This window comes from Seriola lalandi, unplaced genomic scaffold (assembly GCF_002814215.2).
Source record: "Seriola lalandi dorsalis isolate HSWRI2012SDOR001 ecotype SW California unplaced genomic scaffold, Sedor1 jcf7180002054763, whole genome shotgun sequence".
Taxonomy (NCBI): Eukaryota; Metazoa; Chordata; class Actinopteri; order Carangiformes; family Carangidae; genus Seriola; species Seriola lalandi.
The window spans coordinates 429,105-445,214 of NW_019525316.1; the positions used below are offsets into that span (position 1 = coordinate 429,105).

At 39.8% G+C, this 16,110-nt stretch overlaps 2 protein-coding genes across 3 annotated transcripts; one reads left to right on the forward strand and one right to left on the reverse strand.

Moving 5' to 3' along the window:
* Window positions 1–557: 557 nt before the first annotated feature.
* Window positions 558–9,051, reverse strand: LOC111668863 (saccharopine dehydrogenase-like oxidoreductase). Its single transcript, XM_023425015.2, has 12 exons — window positions 8,788–9,051; window positions 6,965–7,077; window positions 6,143–6,223; window positions 4,728–4,857; window positions 4,498–4,547; window positions 4,153–4,283; window positions 3,336–3,453; window positions 3,097–3,216; window positions 2,893–2,949; window positions 2,652–2,763; window positions 2,348–2,429; window positions 558–2,024 (listed from the first exon to the last, which is right to left on the reverse strand). Exons 1-12 carry the CDS (start codon window positions 8,984–8,986, stop codon window positions 1,934–1,936), a joined length of 1,284 nt encoding a protein of 427 aa, XP_023280783.1. The 5' UTR covers window positions 8,987–9,051; the 3' UTR covers window positions 558–1,933.
* Window positions 9,052–9,349: 298 nt separating this feature from the next.
* tfb2m (transcription factor B2, mitochondrial) lies at window positions 9,350–15,201 on the forward strand. 2 transcript variants are annotated; one of them, XM_023425013.2, is made up of 10 exons: window positions 9,350–9,516; window positions 10,126–10,489; window positions 11,125–11,308; window positions 11,452–11,543; window positions 12,943–13,096; window positions 13,532–13,680; window positions 13,984–14,073; window positions 14,272–14,331; window positions 14,421–14,569; window positions 14,833–15,201. In XM_023425013.2, exons 2-10 carry the CDS (start codon window positions 10,202–10,204, stop codon window positions 15,020–15,022), a joined length of 1,356 nt encoding a protein of 451 aa, XP_023280781.1. In that variant the 5' UTR covers window positions 9,350–9,516; window positions 10,126–10,201; the 3' UTR covers window positions 15,023–15,201. The 2 variants fall into 2 exon arrangements, with proteins under 2 accessions (XP_023280781.1, XP_023280782.1); XM_023425014.2 differs by having other exon boundaries at window positions 9,350–9,512.
* The last annotated feature ends 909 nt before the right edge of the window (window positions 15,202–16,110 follow it).

Consider the following 16,110-nt stretch of genomic DNA (forward strand, 5'->3'; position numbering starts at 1 on the left):
GTTGACTAAGTACCTGGATACATGAGCACATATAGATTTGTGAAATACAACAACAAATCCCATTTAAACATCTTAAAGCCCTTCACTGTAGCATGAAATCCATAATCCCAGTAGAAGAAAAGATTCTGCTTTGATTAACTACTTCAAGTTATTACTCTGTTCCATACACAATTTACACCGAAGAGTCTTACAGGCCAACAAATTCCCCAGTTCAAAAACTCAGCTCGGCTCATTGTGAATCATCATTTGGATGAATGTTTTTGACATGTTATCGCTGTACAACCGAACGGTGACAAAATAATTATACTACCCATTCAGAATGCAAATGATCTGAGGACACCTGAGTTGCCTCCACACACACACATACACACACATTTTACCTTCAGATCAGTGCTCTGACACAGGATACGTTTTCCAGCCCTGTGCAGGTAAAGTAAGGGTTGAACATGAACACACACAACATTCCTAGACTTGAGATTTAAACGATACCTGACAAGAAATTAATTATGTGCATTACTGATATGTTTCCATAAAGCTGTGTGAGAAATACTCAAGACTTTTGTATTAGCAGAGTTGGCTTTATTTATAAGGTTCATACAAAGCAAAACACACCAAAACAAAACCCAAAACTTAGCCTGTCGCGTGCACATAAAGCTCAAATGTGAAAAATGAGTCTGGACTGAGATCAACCTTATCACTTTGAGTGAACTTATTCCAGTCCATACGAGCGCAAAAAACATTTAAAAAAAAACAAAAAAAAAACCAACTTAACACACTTGTTAACTAACCAGCAGAGAGGATCTGTTCAGTTTCATGGAGTTACTCATGCTGTTTTGTGCACAAACAACTGGATGCATTTTCTGACAAGGCTCAAAAGCAAACATTTGGATAGGTGAGCCGTTGCAACATTCAACTACAAAATACAGACAACAAAGAAAATAGGATGATTTAGTGATAGTCCAACTACTATCTGTCAAAAACCAAGCAATCAGGATTTTTAACTAACAGGCCAGGCCAGGAAAGACAAGCATGTACGTGCACATACAGCAGATTTCTATTTCTCTATTGACAGCTTCACTCCACTGAACAACACATGTACAACTACCATGTTAGTGTAATTTAGGGATTAATGTCCTTGTGCACATAAAGCGACTGTATGTTACAAGGACAACACATGAAGATTGTAGTTTGCTTTTCTTCCACTGTTACAGTTGCCAGTTGTTTTTTCTTAGAACATGTTTTATTACAGCTCACTACATCTGTAGCACTGATTTCAAGCTACTTTACCAATCCTCTACCCTGCCACAGTAAAGATTATCTGGAATCATTATGGCTGATATTATGAAACTATCAGCTTGCTAAACTGTGGCTGTTTAACAACATTCGTCATGAAAGGGAACATGAGATTTTTAACTTGTGATCAACCTGTTAAAGTATCCCAGGTAGACTCCAACACGAAGGTGTAGAAACTACTGTCTTTTTATCCAGTTTTTGTGGATACAGCATCATTAAAGAATTTTAGATATTAGAAATTTTGTTCAGATACAGGGAGGGAAGCAAATGCTGGCCAAAATTCTATCATTAGCAATAATGATGTCATTAGAGAGCCATGTTAAACCCATTTACACACCTGTTCTTCTCCTGTCCTTGGCTAGGAAACACTGCCACAGTTGTGCTATTTGTCTTAGAAGCAGAGGGTTATTAGTACATTCATGCCAAAAGGAGACTGGCAAGTTTCTGACCAAATGAAGGATAAATGCTGAAAGTACCAAAAATGGTGTTTGATTTTCATCTGAAGGTGTACTCCATCTCTAGTCAAAGCTCTTGTGATTAAATAGCTCTCTTCTAAAGCTGGAAACTTCCCAGTTGTTGTTATGCATATTAGTAAGTGCTCAGAAAAACCTGGAGTACGGCATCAGGGTGGGGACAGACTTTAGATGACTGAGAACTGGATGCCGTGTTTGTTCAGGCGGTCGACCAGGGTGGTTTTTGCAAATGCAGCCCCTGGAGTGTACACTCCTCCCCTGGAAATGAAGGATAAAAACAAGAACATTCAAATCAAAATTAATTTCATACCCAAGTCTCAGAAATTCATGGAATTAATGGATGTTAAACCATTATACTATAAAAAATATGAAATACTTATGATAAAAAACACTGCACAGTAGTAATGTTGTAGCAACATTTGCTCTTGTCTTCTACTTTTAGTTTTCCTTTTAAAATAAAACAGCGTAAACACACTGAATTCCAATTTAGTTTTTGACAGATTATCAATGTCTGCTGTATTTGTATTTGAGTGTAAATTCATTTCCACGTCAGGCAGTAGATGTGCGGTGTGATTACTCACTTCTTGGGCAAGGCTGTGGATTCATTGAGGATTGTTAGAGCAGCCTGTACCATGGCAATGGGCGTGGCCACGTATCCACACTCTGATTAAGATAGAATAGATTAGACAAATCAAGCAAGGTCATCTGATCATTAAGTAACATGGCTAATGTTCTTCTTACTCTACAGCATTTTGTTCCTGTATTTATAATGGGTTTATTGAAATATTCTATCATTCTGCTTCATGCATCAAGTATCTTTGTTTTCACCATTTGTTACATCAAGGATAAAACCTTGAATTAACAAGGACTTTAAGTTCCAGTTACCTGGCCCCTGAACCAGTGTGCGGATCTTGCTGGTAGGTTTTCCGTGTGAGGGGTCCTCACCATCGGGATATCCCTCTCCATAGAAGGCAAACTGGAAGGATGAAGCTTCCATCTAATACACACACGACACACATCAGAAAACAGAGCCTCTTATTAGCATGCTGAACTACTTGAACTAAGAACTGCTGCTGTGCATTAACTGTGTCTAAGGCCCTACTTTTTTGTGCTGACAACACTTTACCTGCTTTCTAGTTGGTCCAGCTTTAGAGAAGAGTCCAAAGGAGAAAAACTCTGGGTGCTGAGAAGGTGGGTACAAAAACAGGCAGACATGAACACCAAAATATTTCCCAGCACACAGTATGTATACTCTGATTTCCAACTGGTAGAATATTCAGTTACAGTCACTTGTGAAATGTAAATTGTATCAAGTCATTGTATTGTTTACCTTGATGAGCAGATTGCGTCCAAAACTGAACTTCACTAAGAACCAGAACATCATGCCAGCAAACATCAGCTTGATAATGTTGCCAATGCCTCCTATTCCTGCATATGCTCCATACTGAACCTAGGGTTGACAAAAAAAGATTATTTAATGCTCTAGAAACATAGCAGAAGTGGTAATATACATATTGTTGGTGCCATCTTGATCTAAGAAAGAAAAGACGAGGGGAAAAAAAGACTGACTGGTGTGGCCTGATGTTCCTCCGCCACAAACCGCTGAGTTCTCTTCACAACAGAGGGATCAGAGCCCATGAACGGCACCGTATACTGTTGGATCTCATTACTGAAGAACAGTGCTCCCCTGCAAATGCACAAACATACAAAGAAAAATGTGTTGAGAAAACACAAAATTGTCCAAATGTGGTAAGAGGATTATTCACTGTTCTATCAGGTTGTCAGAACCAAACAGACACACCATCAGAACAGTAATATTTGTTGTTACCATCTTATCACACATACATCTGTGTCATCTGATTGGTAACGGGAAATTGTAACTTTCATGCCAGAGATATGTTTGAGGTCATTTAGACACAGTGTCACCATTACACAGTTTGTCCACCAGAGGGCACTGACAAGTTTGTTTAATCTGTAAAATGTCCTGCTCAGTACATATGAACTAATAGCCAAATTTAAAAAATCCTAATAAAGAATATTAATTATATTGTGTAAAAATATATAAATATTGCTATTTTTGATTTTTTTAAAGCTCTCAAATATCAGTATCTTTATCTGCCCCATCAGTCACCAAGTTCTACTTAAATTAAGCTACTTCTCAGTGAGTCTAGAAAACGCTACAAAATGATAGAAAAACTTTGTAATGACATACTGTCTCCAAAATGTTTCGAAATGTGCAGATTAACCGACATATTTCAAAGTCTACGAGCCTACAATATAGTATTTATCATGAATTTGGCAAAGTGGCTTTGTGAAGTGCCTGTCAGGAAAAGTAAAGGATTTGATTTCTTTTGAAAAAAGCAAAAGGCATTACTGATTTACCTACCTGCGTTTAAGCTTAGAGCCAAAAGTAGGGAGAGGTTTGTGATTAAACTTCCTCCGAAGACTCTGGAGCTTTGGGCCGTCAGAAAAACCGTAGATGGCAGACTGCCACGTACCATCATGGATACATCCGCCCTGATAGAGGAAGACGGAGTAACACATGTACAAAGGGAGAAATAATGGAGCACATAAACACGGAGAAACAAGATGCATTTGAGAAAAGGAGAAAAATATGTGATGACACAGAATTGTAAGAAATTAGTGTACAGACATGGGGAAGGTGAGTGGGGGTGGAAAGTGGGTGATTAAGGATCAACTGTGTGGACGAATGGGAAATGTAGTTACGTACATCAGGTCCTGAGCTGACAGTCAGGAAGCTCTCCACTGCAGTCAGTGTACCTGTGGATGAATACCCACACACATACACTATATATATTTTGGCAGAGGCTAATACAACAAAGAATAATTTAATTATAACGACAGAAAGGGAGTCAATTGACCGCTGCATATCAGTGTCACAGGGTGTATGTCACGGTGTGTATGCTGAATATGTATATGGGCATCTCAACATGTGCCTACCCTTGAACTGGTCCCTGGTGTAGAGGACTCCCATGTCTGCAGGTATGGAGTCGAATCCACAGCTCCCAATGATGTACACACCTTTATCAGCTGCCTGGCTGCTGTAGTTCAACTGCATGCCCTCCAGAAACTGTATACAGACAGAAGCACATACTATAAAGACTAGCATTTTTTCAATTTAAATCTTGAAGAAACTTCAATATCGCTTTCTTAGACAAGTTCTTTCCCAATGTATTGAAAGTGGTGATTTTTTTTCTGTGTAGTTTCAGAGAGCCATTAGAAAGCAAGCCTGAAAATACACATAAACCTCAAGTTAGGCCATCAGAGTGCTGACTTTGTTTCAGTGTGACAAGCTGCATTACACACATCGGCATCTGACAGTGAGGGAAAACTGCTGTCATGTAGCCAAGTGAGAGATAATTTTGTCTAACAGGCTACAGCATGAAAGTCAGCACGTCTCCCATTTAATCCCAACAAAAACAACAGCCAAGCCCAACGTTCGGACATCTGGGGTTTGTTATTCTGAATCTAACCCTGAACTGAGTTGACTAACCCTGAGATCTGGGTCCAGAACAGCTGATCAGAGTTAGTTCAGTCAACTTTGAATATGTTCACGTTGGGCGAAGTGTGTGGTGAACAAAATAAGCCATCAATGGAGCTTCGATACTACGATTGACCATAGCAACTGGCAAATAAAGATAAGAGCCTCAATTTTAATCGAGTAGACCTAGAAATATTGGGTGCCATTACTGCATATTCATCTATTAAAAACAAAAGTCGCTGTCTCTGTCCTCATGATAACCAATTAGTCATAAAAGAGGCAACGTTAATAAAGACTGGTCTTGGGTAACAAACTACTCGCCTATCCAACTGGGATTTTAATCTTCTTACGACGTAAACTTCTACAAATTGATGCGCTCTTATATGTGCTTTGATACGAACTATATGAAAGAAAAGAGCTCCTTCAGGCTTGACAACAAGCAATTTAGGTTCATAGAGTAAGTTACCATAGTAGCTGAGAACTCAGACTTACACTCAACTCAAGTTTAACAAACTCAGAGTTCTCACAAAACCTGCTCTCTGGAAACCCTTCTGCAGGGAAATGTCCATGCAATGTCCAGTCACAGCATGCAGGAAATATTATGCAAAACCAATAGTGTAGGAAAGTCAGTCATTTCAGCGCCATCTCTATTGTTTTAAAAATACGTGTTTGAGTTCAGAGCTTCAGTTGTTCGAGTTGGGCACATCATTTATGGAAGGAGAAGGGCAATTACAGTGTTCCTTTAGTGAACATGCATGATGAAATTAAAAGCATCTACCTGTTAGTGTAGGGTTATGTCAAACCAAATGAGAGGGCAAGGATAAACAAATACACATGCATACATTACAATACAGAAATACAGTATGATACATACCTGAGGCTCTCCACAGATGTCAATATGGTGGGCTCCATTCTCCACACAGGCTTTGACCACTGGCTCGCCATAGAATCTGTACTATAGACAGCCAGAGACACACACACAAATTAATTCATATCCTGTTTGCATGCTTTTTTAATCTTCTTCTTTCTTTCTGACTTTGATCAATGGCCAGTTCCCCATTAATTATAGTCCTGGTCGCTACTAGAATGCAGACAAATGCATGTCTCCTTCAATACAGCCATTTATTTTCACCTGGCGGTGTCTATGCGTCGAGCCACAATGTTATTTGTATTATCAACATAAAAACACTGAAACTGAAAAGAAAGAACAAATACTGTAGTCTTGTCTTCTTATGGCTTCAATTTTGTGCCCCAGTTTTAACTCAGCTGGCATAATGCTGCTGTGTGCAATCGTAGTGGCAACTGTAACGGAGGAATTTGGTTTAAAACAAGAACCTGAATGACACGCAGGACGTGAAGCAGTGGAGCTGGAAACCTACTCTCCATTCTGACTTCCACACAATACGACTTATTGTGTGCTGTAAGTCAGTGGCCTTCATTGTGTAAATGAAGGCGACTCTGTGTGTGTGTGTGTGTGTGTGTGTGTGAGTGAGAGATGGAGAGAGAGAAGAGAAAGACAGAGGACGAGCGAAGCAGAGAAAGATGGTGATAAGTTTAGCTACACTAATGCCAAAGAAAGATTACAACATGAAAGTTGTTGAGACAATTTGTGCAAAAACTAGATTGTGTCATGCGAAGGAGTTTCTACAGAAAAATAAACACAAGCACAAAGATTCCTGTGGAACTGTCTACTTACAGGCCCCACACAGTTGAGAACAATCACAGCCTGTTTGCACATGGCTGCCAGGGAGTCTGGCTCCCCTACATCTGCCACGATGATGTCCACCTCTTTCCTCAGCTCAGGTTTACCTGTACACAAACACAAACACATGGACACACACTTTGTAAGGACGAGTGCTTTAGTATATTTCAATCTGAAAAGTTTGCCATCCACTTCTAAGATTTCAGTATTCATAGTTCATATTATTTAAAATATTCATGACGCTATATTGAGGTGCAATGGCTCCATTTAATTTCACTGTGGGACAGTTAACTCAGCAGTATTACCTATTATGCCACTATTACTGTCCAACCAAAGATGGAAAGCAGTTAACTCTCTATAAATGCCCTCAGCTGTTTTGCCTTATCATCATAAGAAAATGTCTGTTAAAGTATATGAATAGTTTAGGCAATAAAATACAGCTGGCCTTAAAAGTCAAAGAATAAACAGGACTAACACTGTTCAGTGAGAATACATAGTAGGGTAATAATAGTATTGCATGAAAATATGTGAGGAGAAAATAAGAAAAAAATAAAACAGGATAAAATACAGGAACACAGATATGGTATGTGTTGGATTAAATGTCTTGCCATGTACTTGACATACTGTAGGGAGCTAGCAAAAACAACAAAAGCTGTTTTTAAATATGACACTGTAACTGTCAAGGTTTCAGTTGTAAGGGACAAACTGCAGTCTTCAGTGCTCACTGAATGACTGGATTAGCTGACCTGTCGGGCAGTGTGTGTGTCGTCATGGACAGGGACTGTACAGTTAGCGGGTATGTTCCATCAGCTGTTGAACACTCCCTGAAGAGCAAGCCGTAGAGGAGGGGACAACAGAATGACTAGCTAATCCTCTGGAAACCCACATTACTGCATGACAGCACAATAGCTCCCTGGTTTTGATCTGGTGATGGACTTACTTTTCCATGTTTACAGTGTTGCATGGATACAAATCATCAACCTGGAAAATTACTGGCATACTGGCAAGAGTAAATGTTTGTTACATAGACCATATACTGTATTATTTGCATTCAGGTGAATTATATTTCTATTTCTGTTAGAGCTGAAATACCTAAATAAATAATTAATTAATTAGTCGAGAAACAGGAAGCCAATGACTAAGTATCATTACAATTTACTAATAATTTAAGAGGTTTAATTAGCAAAAGGCAAAAGGTTTGATACAGCTTCTCAAAAAGAGATTTCTTGTGTTTCTCTGTTATTCGTGATTGTAAATTGAATATCTTTGACTTTGACAGTTGGTTGGACTAACCAGGATGCATGAAGATGTCACCATGGACTCTGGGTGATGGGTGTTTTAATTGCTTTCTGCCATTAAATTTATAAATGAATCAATTCATCTCAACAAATCAACAATCAATCATACAGTTATTACAGTTGAATCAAAGATGATCATCTGAAAATATACTCACTAATAGTCTGAATGAATAATCATCAACCATTAGCTGCTTACCGTCTCAGCAAATTAAAGAGTTAATTTCTGTTCATTAATGTAAAAACATTTACATTAAAAGGTTATCTGTTGCAACCTAGCTTACACTTTGGAGTTCAGTCAAAGTTTAGGGTCAAAGTCATGTCAAACTTATCATTATCAGCATTATCACTTGTCATCTTGAGTTAAGCAATTTCCCTTTCCCGAAAAAACACCAAGTATTCTTGGAAAATGAGTTCACCAGATACATATCCCTGCACTCGAGGTTATCTCTGCTAAACAAATGAATTAAAAAGCTTCCCTGCTGCAACACGCACGTATACTAAGACTGTTCAGGTACATACTGAGGACTCCGGCGGCCTGCTCCACAACTTTTTCCAGCTTCTGCTTGCTTCTGCCGGCCACGGCCCACTTCAGGTTCCCCTTCGGACCCTCGGACACAGTCCGTGCCACTTCCTCCACCACAAACTGCCCCGTGAAGCCAGAGGCTCCGAAGATAACCAGGTGGTACGGCCTGCTAGAGGATGTCTCAACATGCGCCATGGTGACAGAAGACAGGCTGGAGTGGCTCACCTCTCTGCTGGACTCGGTCTGACTGACTGACGGGGGAGGACCAAACCGGTTTTAACGCCTCTGCTTTTTGTACTTCCGTAGCAACATTATGCTAATATGCTAACTGTTATTAACAGAAGCAGCGGTAGTTCATAGCCACCGAAACAATTACGTATAATGACTGTGCATTGTGTGAAATGTGTATTTACTGAATAACTTGTATTTTTTCTGGTTATACATGTCCTATTTCCACATTTAGATTTTTTTTTTGTTTTTTTTATCATTCGCCTATCAGCACAACAACTTCCTCGAGTTTTTGATTGGTCCTCGTAGATGTCGCCTATCAATGACGACATTCAGATGCGCCAGCAACACCATGAGACAAGCATTGCAAAATGAAGTGAGGGTCAGGACGATCGCCTCAATGTCACGGAACGTTGTCAGCAAACAGATCGCCGACAGCCTGTCCTTAAAATCACTTCTGTCATAGAATTGGGACATATAAGATATTCTGCAAGTAGGTATGTATGCGTTTCTCCGGGTGAAACTACATTAAATGCATTTCGAGACATAGCTTTGAGTGGCGTTAGCGCACGGCTAGCCAGTGATACTATCATCAGTCCCTTCATATTGTTTACCACCTTTATGTAACATCAAGCATTATTATTTTGTGCCACCTCTTTGGCCAAGAACCAAAGTTTGTGACCTTACAGGGTCAGGGAAGGACAGTGAACACCTCTCCGGTGAGGCCACAGAGTTGAGATATTAAATGTTACAGAGAAGTTTGCCCACGTGCTAACAGAGCAAACTGCGACCACGCAGTTGTTACGGAGGTTTTGTTTACATCATTTATCCAATCTTAGTATGATATCTACGGTCGATTTTTTTTTCTTTTTTTTTTTTCTAAATTTTAGCCATCATATTGCCCCTTTTAAATGGGACAGTTAAACAATCAGCTAGGTGCTAGAACAGTTTTTGCGAAAGTATTCGCAAGTTACCAAAGTATTTTGAAAATTGATAGTACATGTTTAAATGTAAATAATGTCTCTTAAATCTATGTTGCTGTTTGTCAAAGCAGATTATTGTTCATCTTGACATCTCTTATCCCTTTTCCTCCCTGTTCTCTTTAGGCAGTGACGTCTTTGAGACGTCCTTAAATCTCCCTCCACCCTTCCCCCTCTATAGTTAAACATCCACTGGTCCACCATGTCCATCCAGATGTGTAGAGTAGTGCAGCTGGTGATGCACTCTGCTTGCTGCAGGACTGTCAGAAGTAGATCCTGTTTGCGCAAGGCAGTGTTGGCCCCTGTGGGTCCCCCTGGTCCCTGTGTTCCTGGAGCTCCAGTGCTTCATAGAAGGGCTTACAGCCTGGACTCTCTGTCTTCGGGTCCTGGTCGGCCTGCACATGGTCCGAGTTTACAGCAGCCCCACACAGAGGGGACTTCCCCTTCCGCACCACTTTCGCCCAGGTACCTGTCTGCTGCGGCTGTACAGGTAGGCAGTTATCTTTGGCTGTACTTTTTTTCCGGACACTAATTTTCAACTGCATTATAGTGTATGTAGAACTAATGACATACATAACCTCTCTGATATTGATTTACTGATGTTTCTGCTTCTGTACCTTTTTCCTTTACATATTAATTGGGTTTAAAGCTGTGAGGAAAGTTCTGTCTTTAAGGAATTTTCTTATATTGGCAAAAAAAGTGGTATTTGTATGAAATGTTTGCAATGGAGACACAGTATGAAAACAGGCATGAAAATAGATAAAAGGAAATCTATTTAAAGGCAATTTTCCCCCTGCTAACTGTGGTTAGGATGACTCTTTTTTTGCTGTATTCCTATCAACGGTGTACGTGAGTTTGCTGTGCTCTGTGTGTGTCTGTGCCCCAATTTTGCCTCAGGTGCCATTAAAGTTTCAATTGATGTGGTTTTAGCTCAAAAAAAGTGAATAAATATTGATGTTTTCCTGGTTACTTGAATTACTTTGTGTGAGGAGAAAATCTATGCATTGGAAAGGAGCTCGGCTTTATGCAATAAGCTATGAAAAAAATTACTGTGGTCTTCAATATATTGTGAGCTTTTTCACTTGTTGATTTTCAAACTCTATATGCATTTATGTGTTTCTCCAGGGCCAGTGTCGTCCACTATGTCAGTATAACTTCCTGGACCTTGCAGAGGTAGAGGAGAATTTACTCCGTGCTATGGCCTGTAAAAAAATCAGACATCTCATAGTGGACCCAGACCTGGCTAAACTGGTAACGCAGCATCTAGGACCTGAGGATTCTAAAGCTGTTATCTTCGAATGTAACCCAGGTATGAATTTATACAATGTTTACATCAGTGAAACACAGAGGTGGACTTGATGTATGAATTTTTGTTCTTCTGCAAGTGCATTTCATGTACAATTTTCATCTAATTTGACAAACTAAACATTTTTTCTTGTCTGTCTCTCTTAGGTCCTGGGGTGTTGACCAGGACACTGCTAAATGCTGGAGCTCAGAGGCTTGTGGCTCTTGAAGGGGACAGGTTCTTCCTGCATGACCTACGGGTAACACAAACATCTCTAAGAATCAAACAACTTTTTGTATCATTACACAAATCTTAAATGGATATTTTGATGTATTTGATGTGGTGCTGTGTGAGGTACTTAACTTATAGTCAGTGTATTACCTGCAGTAGATTCGGATTGGTGAGTTCCAACTGGAGAGGCAGCCAGGAATACCAGCACAAAAGCTGAGAGATGTACTACTGTGGACACGCACAGCTGCAAAACATGTGTTTTAGCCCCCTTTAAAAAAAAAAAAAAAAATGCCTGCAAAAAAAGCCAATATCAGTTGAAGTGTACACTATATTTTGAATACTTTCACTGTTTTATCTTGCCGTCAAACAGCCCTTTGGCACTACAAAATGTAGTTTTGGGATCTTTTGACCTACTGTATTTCTGCGCAGAAGCACACCTACGCCACTGTATCGCACTGTAGATCAGTTGTTTGAGTGGTTTGTGGAAGTGACGACAAATAAAATAAAATAAAATAAAAATGAGTGATTATGATGGCACAGACAAAATGCCATTGTGTGTGGAGACAAAAGGATACTTTTATGAGCCAGAGTGTACAGCAGAAGAACTTTCGCAAATGCAGAATGAATGACCTGAAACAGAGAAAAGGGAATTTTCTGGGGAAGCTGGAGGCCAAAAAAGAGCTCACATGCACTACCTGGTGGTGCAGATGTGTGAACTGTAAGCCCATGCCCATGGACCCGGACAGCTGCTGCTGCAATGAGGGGGACTTGGCTACAACACAACTTCAGGATCTTTCTGAATCAGAGAATGCCAGCATCTCACGTCCAGTCTGCATCACCAGCCATCCATTTTCCTGCCTTAGTGAATGCTAAATGAATGCTGAATACAAACATGTGCCATCTTAGAAATGTTTACCAAAGTGAAGTTCAGCTTTGTCAGACTAAAACAGCTGATCTACGACGTACCTTGTGCATAGGAATACGGTAGTTTAATGGTTGAGAAAATGTAGTACCAAAGGAAAGGGCTTTTTGATGGCAGATAAAGCGGTGAAAATATTGAAAATAAATCTTACACCTCACCTGATATTGACTTTTCTCGGTGGCCTTTTTTTTTTTTTTTTTTTAAAGTGGCTAAAACACATTTTTGCGGCTGGCTCTGTCCACAGCAGCACATTACTCAGATTCTGTAACAGCATTCTTGGCTGCTTCTTTAAACATGGAGCGCTCTGTTCCAAATGTACTGCAGGTTATACACTGGCTATAGATAAGTACTTCACACAACCTCAAGTCAAGTTACCCAAACTATCACTTTCACCAATCCCGAGTTCTAATCCAAATCACTGTATATATCTGGTGTTGTGTCTTCAATTCATCTTTTTTTCCTTGAGGTATCAATGAGACAAATAAATGATGTTTTCATGTTCTAGGAGTTGGAAGGTCGTCTTGATGGTCAGCTGGAGGTGGTTCACTGTGACTACTTTAAACTAGATCCCATTGGCGGTGGAAACCTGAGACCCCCTGTCATGTTCACTGACAAACTGTTCACTGATCTGGGAATATCAGAAGCTAATTGGACTGATGGTGAGAAAAAAACATGCACACAAACAAACAAACAGTGCAGCTGACCTACGACACTGCAGTGTTGCAAGTTCACTCTTTCATGTATACACAAAGGGGATTTTGTTCCTTTAGTTGAGCCTCTCTGGCTGTAAACAAATCTTACCTCTTTCATACAGTAAATATTATCCTAACAATTCTTTACCCCACTGTAGATACCTGAAACATTTGATTATTGGAACTTTTTCAGCAGCTCGCTGGTTTCAAGCATTTAGACAAGTTTTTACAATCAATAGTGATGAAAAGGTTTGGAAAAAATGACATCACATTGCATCAGTGTAATGGTTTGGTATGTAGCTTTTATGCTATAACACACCTAACTGAATGAGCACTGTGCATTGTATAGTGTTACATCCCTCTAAAATGTGTTTTGTAATGTATTCATGTGTGTCTCTCTAGACATCCCTGTGAAGGTGGTGGGTATCCTGCCTCAGCATAATGAGCGTGGCATGCTGCTGAAGATGGTTTATGCTTTGTTTGAACGGCTCTCTGTCTTCAGATACGGAAGGATAGAGCTCAACCTCTTCATGAGCGAGAAGGAATACCTGGTAAAAGAATGACAGCCTTTTAACCTCTTATCTGTAGAAATGAAGGAGGAGTATCAGTCAGTCTACTGCTCACAGCATAACCTGATGTGTGTATTTATCTGCAAGAGGATGAAGATGGTTACACTTGTCCTCCCACATACTGTCAGCTCAGATCTACACTTAATTACTAACAATGCTGACAGTGACAACACATCCACTAGTTGATACTGAGGGTAGACTGGTGTGTGATATATTAAATTAATCCATAATCTGACAGTTTTTTTGATCCTTGTGTAAAATATTTAACTATTATTTTTCTGTCAGAAACTGGTGTCACGTCCAGGTCAAATGATGCACTACAGAGCCTTCAGTGTCCTCTGGCAGATGGCCTGTGATATCGACCTACTGCACAAGGTACAGTATGATGGAGGGTGGCAAATAACATTATTTTAGGTATTTAAAAAAACGTTACATGGCTTAATTTTATGATACTTCCTTGAAGCTAATGCGTGGGATCATACTACAAAAAATTCTACACTTTCCACACATTTTTGACATAAATAGGACAAATGAGTCTTCTAGTTGTCAACCTCCTTATCTTTGTCTTTGCAGGAGCCCTGGGAGTCATTTGTGATTTCTTCAAGACAGAGTGTAGCTGATCGTAAAGGCAAGGTAAGGAAGAAAACAGACTCAGTAATAGCTATGTAAACTTGATTGGTGTCGCACATTTAATACAAGCCCCCCCCCCCGTCTCCCTTCAGCTTCCCAATGACCACCTGTGCCTGGTGCGTCTGCGTCCACGGGCTGATCTGTTTTCTGCAGGCCTTACTCCCTCTAACGCTTCAACTCTACTGATGATGATCAAACAGTGTCTGGCAAAGAGGAAGGTCAAGCTCATCGAGAGGCTCAAGTAAACAACGTGCACACACACACACACACACACACACACACACACACACACACACACACACACACAAAGTTGTTTAAGCAGGTGTACAGACTGCCACACACTGCTCTTCTTGCATCAGACAACTGCTCTTAGTGGAAGACGTGCAGACACAACAAGTGCCTCAATACTGTAGTAATGTTATAGGCTGTTGCAGTTGACATATCTCCTGAGCTTGTTTTCCTCTTGCTTATTCTTCCTCTTTGGTGCTTTTTTCCTTCTTCTAGTCTCTGGTCACCAGATAGCGGGAGTAAGCTGTTATCGGAAATGGGTATGCAGGAGGACATTCTGACAGGACACGTATATCCAGAGGAGTATCTCCAGTTGTTCCAGTTGATGGACAAGAGTCAGGAGTTCACACAGAGTTGGCTTTATGAGGAGATCCTAGAGAACACACAGAGAGAAGGTTGGGGCTAACAGACAAACAGGTCAAATGTATAGGTTTATGCAATTAAAACACAAAGAAGTTCATAAAAACATGTATAATATAATGGTGGTGTAATGTAAAAAAAGAATAATATATGCGATGTAATGCAACATGGGACATTTATGCATAAAGGAAGTCATAAAATAGTAATAAATGTCAATGAAATGAACTCAACTTGACTGCCTAAATATTTTTGTTACTGAAATGATGAAAATGTTGACTAACTGTACTTTAGGACAATGGAGAAACAACTTCAAATGACCCCCACTTCTTACTGTAGCAGCAATGGTTTATTTTGGGCCCCCACAAGATACTGCATGTAATCCACTTTTCATCCAACTGATTATCAGTACACAAAGAATGAAGAAGCACAACAGCAGCATTTCAAAGCTGGCTGAAAAAAATGCTAGTGGATGCACCAGATCATGCAAATCATATTGTTTTAATTCAGAAATGGGTTTGTACTGCACTTGAGTTTTGCTTATGAAGTAGAGTGTGCATTGTCACAAAAGCTTCACAGAACATAATTCTACATGTATATTGTATTGCCAAACTGATGTCTTGAGGGGAGTACTAGTGCAGTTAGTGCACAGCAAGAAGGATTGCATATGTAAAGGAGTTTTTCACTGTATAGCCTCATGTAAATTTTTGTATATTCATTGTGAGCAAATAAGCTTGTGTACCTGGCCAGAATGTCATGCTCTAAGCAATGTGTAAGCTTTGTGTCTAATATAATTTTTTTTTTTTAAAATCATTAAATCTGAATTTTGATAATATAGTGTGGGGGAGAGATTGATTTTGGGCCTTTTTTAGGATGTGGTACCATCATTGCTCTTACTTTGGTGAGTCTTGGGGTTTTAGCCAGGCTAAATCTATTACTTTGCTTCTCTAGTTGCATACAGTGAACACAGTGATTTGAGTGACTGATTCTTATAAGATGGGGCTTTGGATTCACAGTAAGCTCAAGTCTCTAAAATCTAAACTTATCCAATAGCTATCCCCAAAGCGCTGTAAACAGCCGGGTTTGCCAGCACCTTGAGGTGAAAATAGGTCAGTGAGAGAAAAGGCACTGGAATTG

Bases quoted from the DNA above. Each gene is read 5' to 3' on its own strand.
- LOC111668863 (XM_023425015.2), bottom strand. From the start codon at position 8,986: ATGGCGCATGTTGAGACATCCTCTAGCAGGCCGTACCACCTGGTTATC. The intron at 7,078-8,787 runs GTATGTACCTGA...GTTTGTGTACAG, and splicing joins GCAGGCCGCCGGAGTCCTCA to GTAAACCTGAGCTGAGGAAA. The intron at 4,548-4,727 runs GTAGGCACATGT...ATTCATCCACAG, and splicing joins CACCAGGGACCAGTTCAAGG to GTACACTGACTGCAGTGGAG.
- tfb2m (XM_023425013.2), top strand. From the start codon at position 10,202: ATGTCCATCCAGATGTGTAGAGTAGTGCAGCTGGTGATGCACTCTGCT. The intron at 14,074-14,271 runs GTACAGTATGAT...TTGTCTTTGCAG, and splicing joins ATATCGACCTACTGCACAAG to GAGCCCTGGGAGTCATTTGT. The intron at 14,332-14,420 runs GTAAGGAAGAAA...GTCTCCCTTCAG, and splicing joins TAGCTGATCGTAAAGGCAAG to CTTCCCAATGACCACCTGTG.